General features: G+C 36.4%; 1 protein-coding gene across 1 annotated transcript in view; it reads left to right on the top strand.

Annotated features, from left to right (window-relative positions):
* LOC107743202 (dynein heavy chain 11, axonemal) overlaps positions 1 to 6,439 on the top strand; it is an 85,670-nt gene that overhangs the window by 39,151 nt on the left and 40,080 nt on the right. Inside the window, exons 46-50 of the mRNA XM_016556346.1 lie at positions 243 to 436; positions 525 to 687; positions 3,048 to 3,171; positions 4,983 to 5,125; positions 5,233 to 5,394. Of these exons, the coding sequence (XP_016411832.1) occupies positions 243 to 436; positions 525 to 687; positions 3,048 to 3,171; positions 4,983 to 5,125; positions 5,233 to 5,394 (786 nt within the window). The remainder of the gene's footprint in view (positions 1 to 242; positions 437 to 524; positions 688 to 3,047; positions 3,172 to 4,982; positions 5,126 to 5,232; positions 5,395 to 6,439) is intronic.

Here is a 6,439-nt window from a genome sequence, read left to right on the forward strand (position 1 = left end):
ATAATAAATGCAATGAATAAATAAATATTTGTAATTACTACAAATTATAATATAAATATGTATCTACAAGTAATAAACCAGTCAACAAAATCAATGACAAAAAATAAATATATAATGAAAAATCTATCCTGATTCCTCCTTCACTTTTCATCAGTAAAACTCCAGGCTCTCTATTATGCGATACTATTATGTTAATACTATTGTTCTTTAACATGCAGTTGTTCTCTGTTTGTCTCCTAAAGGAAATAGAGGAAGAGGCAGTGTTGCAGGAGCCACTAATATACCTGCACAGCAGTGTGGGCTCTGCAGAACCTTCCTACACGCCCGTAGCTGGATGGGAGCAGCTCAGCTGTATCCTCAGTGAGGCTTTGGACAGCTACAACGAGCTCCACTCTGCCATGAACCTGGTGCTGTTCCAGGAAGCCATGCAGCATGTGTGAGTGCTACGCCTGCAGTATGTGCTTTAGTGAATACAGATTTAACTGTACTTACACACACATGTTTTTTTTTACTGGTTTCTGCAGGTGTCGGATCAGTCGCATCCTGGCATGTCCTAGAGGCCATGCCCTCCTCGTAGGTGTGGGGGGCAGTGGCAAACAAAGCCTGACCCGCCTTGCCGCCCACCTCTCCAACATGGATGTGTTCCAGCCCACCCTCAGCAAGGGCTACAACATACAGGACCTAAAGGTAACCGCCTCAGTAGACAGCACAATACAATCAATGGCATACAAGATGAAAATGAGAAAACCACATACAGCAGAAACCACAACAAATGCGACTTTGATATTGTGCCAAACCATCGTAACCCATATCAGCTGCCCAAATCATAGTACCCATCACTGCTGTGAGGTGAGGATAAATCTAAAATGGCGGTGATTCATTACCAGGGATCAAGCTTTCTTTTAGACAACACTTTCCCTGATCAATACCCCGTCCGGCTCCTTCGATCTCATTTAGTCCCGCCCGGATGCAATGGGGAGTAATTGCCAGATCCTATTAAAGAACCAAGGCAAATATTTCAATGCCCTATTGATGAGGCCGCTGCTATCATTTCATTCATCAGTGTGTGGTAAATCTGAGGCCAGTTGGCTGAGCTGCATTGATCTCTATACACTCAACACTCACTGTTTGATGCCCTCTACGCATAATCATGAAGAGATACTTCATCTTGGTCTCATCCTGCTTCTATGCATATATGTAAATATGCAGTATTACAAGAGAGTAGTCATGTTGAACAACTTTCCTTTTGTTAAGGTCACATTAGCGAAATTTCGGCTATGTTTTGCGGTCCTTTGTCTATTGTCAATAGTGCAGCACTTTATATAGCACAGCTCACAGAAAAGTCGTTTCAAACCAAGCAGCTTTGTGTTGGTCATGTGACCAACATGAACCTGTTGCAAAATCTGCCCGGTGAAATCCTTTCCCATTTGTGTGGATTCCTTTTGAAACGACTGGATTTCACTTGTGAAAATTCGCTGAGCAACAATATCTTTAAAGTTGAAGTTTGCTGCTAGAAGCACCAGAATTGTAAAAATTTAAATTTTTATACAGGTTTTCTGAATGCTGCTTCTGTGTTCTACTGATTCTAGTTCTGTGTTCTAGTTGGCTCTGGCACATTCACATATAGGATGATAACTATTATGATAACTTTAACCAGAGCTGGGTAGATTACTTAGAAATTGTAGTCCGTTCCTGATTCCAAATTACATGACAAAAATTGTAGTTAGTAGCGCAATCCATTACATTACACATTTTAGGTAATGTAATTAGAATACTTTTTGATTACTTTTACATTACTTTTTTAAGTCGTTTAACACGTTGATTTAAATAGGATAATCTCATACCATATTCCTATAAACATACAAATAGTAAGAAAATATATTCCATTCATTGTAATTAATATCATGAAGTGCATTAAACATTACGTTACTTCAAGGTTTCCCAAACTTGGGTTCATAAATGAACTGCAGGGGCTTCATGAGTTTAATGAAAAGCTAATAATTAATTGAATCATAAAAATGGGAAATAAAAATAAGTCATTTTAAAAATAACATTAATCAAAATAAAACACTAAAAAAATATATATATATATATATTTGTTTACCCTGCATGTCATGTGACCATTAATCATCGTCAGAGAACCATGAACATGCAAATGTGATACTTCATTATTAAAATATTTATTTTAGATTAAAATCTCAGGGGTACTTCAAGTAAATATATTAAGTGAAAGATGTTCAGATGACAAAAAAGTTTGGGAATGCCTGCATTAAATGCAAATAAGAAATATTGTGAATTTGTGTATTACTTTCTGAATGTATATAAGCGGTAGGCTATTTTAGAAAGAAACATTTAAAAGATGAATAAGAAGAATTAGGGAGAATCAATAAAATATGAATAATTTATTGCTATTGTGTGAATAATATGTAATCAATAAAAAGTAACTGTAGTCTGATTCCGAGCATTTTAAAATGTAATTTAATCTAATTACAAGTACTTTTGTAATTTTTGTAATCTGATTACATAATCCAGATTACATGTAATCAGTTACTACCCAGCTCTGACTATAACTATAGCTTATAGCGTTTTGAAAAAATCGCTTTAATTAGATGAGAATAGGGAAGACCACACCTATATCAATAATGACGCAGAGTTGTTGGAATTTTTTTCCAGCTGAATAATGCTAAAAACATTCATAGCCAATCAGAATCAAGCAAATTTGGAGCTTGAGCATTTGAAGTGGCAGAATTATTTGTATTATTTGGGATTTTTACACTTATTAATTTATTTGCTTTTGTACAGTTTCCGACGTGTTGATTTTTAAGATTTTTTCTCATTATTTGAAAGGAAAAGTGACAGGAAGTGATAGAAAGAAGAGGGTAAAATGGGATTGGAATTTGTGTGCGGACCAGATTCAAACTCAAATCTCCCACATGAGCACCATAACTCTTCTAACCACTAAGCCACAGCTCAAACTGGTTTTGGAGACTGGTTGTGCTCTCTTCCATATTGTAAGTGTTCTCAGCTATCTCTCATGTGTTTTTCAGGTGGATTTGGCTGGACTGTACATGAAGACGGGGGTGAAAAACATACCCACAATCCTGCTCCTCACAGACGCTCAGATCCCAGAGGACCGTTTTCTCGTCATCATCAGCACCCTGATATCGTCAGGTCAGACCCTCCCGCACACGCACACATTTATACATGCCACAGGGGGGCTCATTGTGTGTTGATCTGATGAATGGGAAACATATGTAAATGGAATGGGGCCGGTGAAGTAGATTAAGGGTGACTGGAACAGGCCTGCGTGTCATTGGATCAAGACCCACAGAACACAGATGGTGGCTCTCATCTGTCACTGATGTCAAGCGCAGAGGTCTTAGTGCTTGAACCAGAATAAAGCATCAGAGTTAACAAATGTAACATAATTTAACTAATGCGTGTGTAATTGCTAATGCTTAAATGCACAAGAATGAATTTATTCCTACATGCCATAAAGGATTTGTATGAATAGCATTTATTTGGCAGTGTAGTCATTTTCATAACACAAAAATAGAACTTTTATATATAGTACATATAGTACATATACTTGACATCAGTACATTAGGGATGTGCATCTCATGACTGAGGCCGATATGATACGCATCTCGATGCATAGCCAACGATACCATACATTAAAGATACATATGAAGCAGCTACCGATGCGATGTGATATGATGCCCCCCTATTACGATGCAGTGCGATCCGATTTCGATTCGATTCGATTCAACACAATGCGATTCGATGCAATATGATGCAATGGAAAAAATATGATCACTTTTAATGCCTCAAGGCCTGTTTCATAAAACAAGTTTACCAAATAAGCCAGGCTTATTGAAACGATGCCGATACAAATGCTGACTTTTAGCCGATACACACTTTTTAAACCGATGCATCACATCGTTAACTTTTTATGCCGATGCACGAGCGAATCGGGCAATCTTCCCATCCCTAATATATACACTCCTTTTTTTATTTAGATGGTTTTTATTTGAATGAGAGACATGTAAATACAGCTATAAATAATTACATATTTAATTCTGAAGAATTTTAATTTACTGTAATTAATGTTATAAATTAATGACTTGAACCATATTTTGCAGTTAGTTGCAGTCATTTCTTAGTGTTATTTATATACTATAAAAGTTTTATGAATATTTTGATTTGTTTTGTCTTTATATTTTTTATTTTAATTACTATAATAGTTTTATTAATATTTTGAATTATGTTTTGTTTTTATTTAAATGTTTAGTAATTTTTAGTCTAATATTTATATATTTTTCAGTTATTTAAATTAACAAAAATCTTTTTTTTTTTATAATTTTAATTTTAAAGTTGGCATGAAAAGAAAATTCACCCTATATATTTTCTAAATGCTCATTATAGATGTTCTTGTAAACATATCCATGCATTTGTTTCATTTTTAACATTTTTTGACCTCATAATATTTAATCAAAATGTGAAAATGACAGACTTCATCATTCAAGTCCACATTTATCTGCTTTCATTTTTGAGTTCACAATCTCAAGATCCAATCAACAATCACTGCATAGAACCAAGGCCCAGCTTTACATTTTTTTTCTTTCTTGGTAATCCATTACACTCGATTATAGTGCTGGGCGGTATACCGGTTCATACCGAATACCGGTGTTTATTTTTGTTATGATATGAATTTTTATAATACCGCAATACCGGTGTATGTCGCTTAAACAACGTTCGGAACGCGACACTGTTTGAAAGGGGTCTAGATTATATGTCAGAATACGGTAGAAATTTTTTTTGCATAAATACTACTGTATAGAGACTAAAATGTTACCTAACTAGTATCTAACATTGGCTAGTATCTAAATGGTACTTGCTCAGTATAAAGCTGTGTAAATACATAAATACACATGACCCCTGTTTAAGTGAAAGTAATGTGTTTATCGGTGGTCTGACCCCAGGTGAGATCCCTGATCTGTTGAGTGAAGAGGAGGTGGATGGTGTTAGAAAAGCTGTGAGGAGTGAGGTGCGGGAACTGGGTCTGCTAGACAACAGCGAGAACTGCTGGAGCTTTTTTATGAATCGAGTGCGACAACAACTCAAGGTCTCACATCACTGATTGTTTTTTTTAGTATACACAGCAGTTGATATACATTGCATATCTGGTTTGGATCAGTGTCTACAGTGTGTGCGTACTGTATGTGTGTGTAGGTCGTGCTCTGCATGTCTCCAGTAGGTAATAGCTTGCGTCTACGTGCCCGACGTTTCCCGGCTCTGTTGAACTGCACCACTCTGGACTGGTTCCGGGAATGGCCCCTGGAGGCCCTCCAGTCTGTCAGCTTGAAGTTCCTGCAGGACATCCCAAGTATTCAGGTAAACCTGAGCTTCTGTCAGCCTGTTGAAGTAGCTTTAAAGCCATGGGATATCCTGTTATAAGTTTAATTCTTATATTTCTATTAGTTATTTAAAGCCATATTGATTTATAGTTTACAGGAAGTGATTTTAATTTATTTCTTTAAATAGGCTTAGCAAAAACGGGTTTCATTTTTCATTTCACAAAAAAACTAAAGGCTAAAAGACACTAATTCTTTTGATGAGTTTTCTCTCCTCGCATTTACATGTGCACCAGATTCCTCATCATTAGCTCGACTCTGAAGTGAAGACAAATGGCTGATCACATGCACAGTGAGCTCAATGACAGACGCAGTTTCTCTCTCGGCGTTGTTGTTTTCCCTGCACCAGTGGAACGATCACTAAGCAGGATCATTTATGCTAATAAAGCAACAGTGATTAATACACACAGACTGACCCTCGGAGAAGCCACAGCTGTTTCAGCCAGACTGTGTGCGTGTGCTGAGAGTTTGTATGGGGATGTGGGAGTGTGTGTGTTGACTCGTGACCAGCTGTGGGTTTGTTTCCTCTTTGTGCATTTCACTCAGTGTTGGACTATAATGCTGGAGTACTGAATGTGGGGCTGTCAGTCAATTAAAATATGTAATCACAATTAATCTCATAATGCTCAATGTTCAAATTCAGTTGCTTTTTAAGGAAAGTAAAATAAATTATAGGCCTTTGCGTAGCTAAGCAATTTGAGTGGATGAGAAGAAAAAGATTTCTCTAACAGTCATCTCACAACAAACATCTTCTCAAACGGCATCAAAACGCACAGGAAATGCAAACAGGGAACTTGCAAAAAATAAATAAATAAAAAATATTGATCTGAAAGCTGAATAAATAAGCTTTCCATTGATGTATGGTTTGTTAGGATAGGACAATATTTGGCATCTAATACTTCTATTTGAAAATCTGGAATCTGAGGGTGCAAAAAAATCAAAATACTGAGAAAATTGCCTTTAAAGTTGTCCAAATGAAGTTCTTAGCAATGCATATTACTAATCAAAAATTAAGTGTTGATATA

The sequence above is a fragment of the Sinocyclocheilus rhinocerous genome, unplaced genomic scaffold (assembly GCF_001515625.1).
Source record: "Sinocyclocheilus rhinocerous isolate Xijiao unplaced genomic scaffold, SAMN03320098_v1.1 scaffold946, whole genome shotgun sequence".
Lineage (NCBI taxonomy): Eukaryota > Metazoa > Chordata > Actinopteri > Cypriniformes > Cyprinidae > Sinocyclocheilus > Sinocyclocheilus rhinocerous.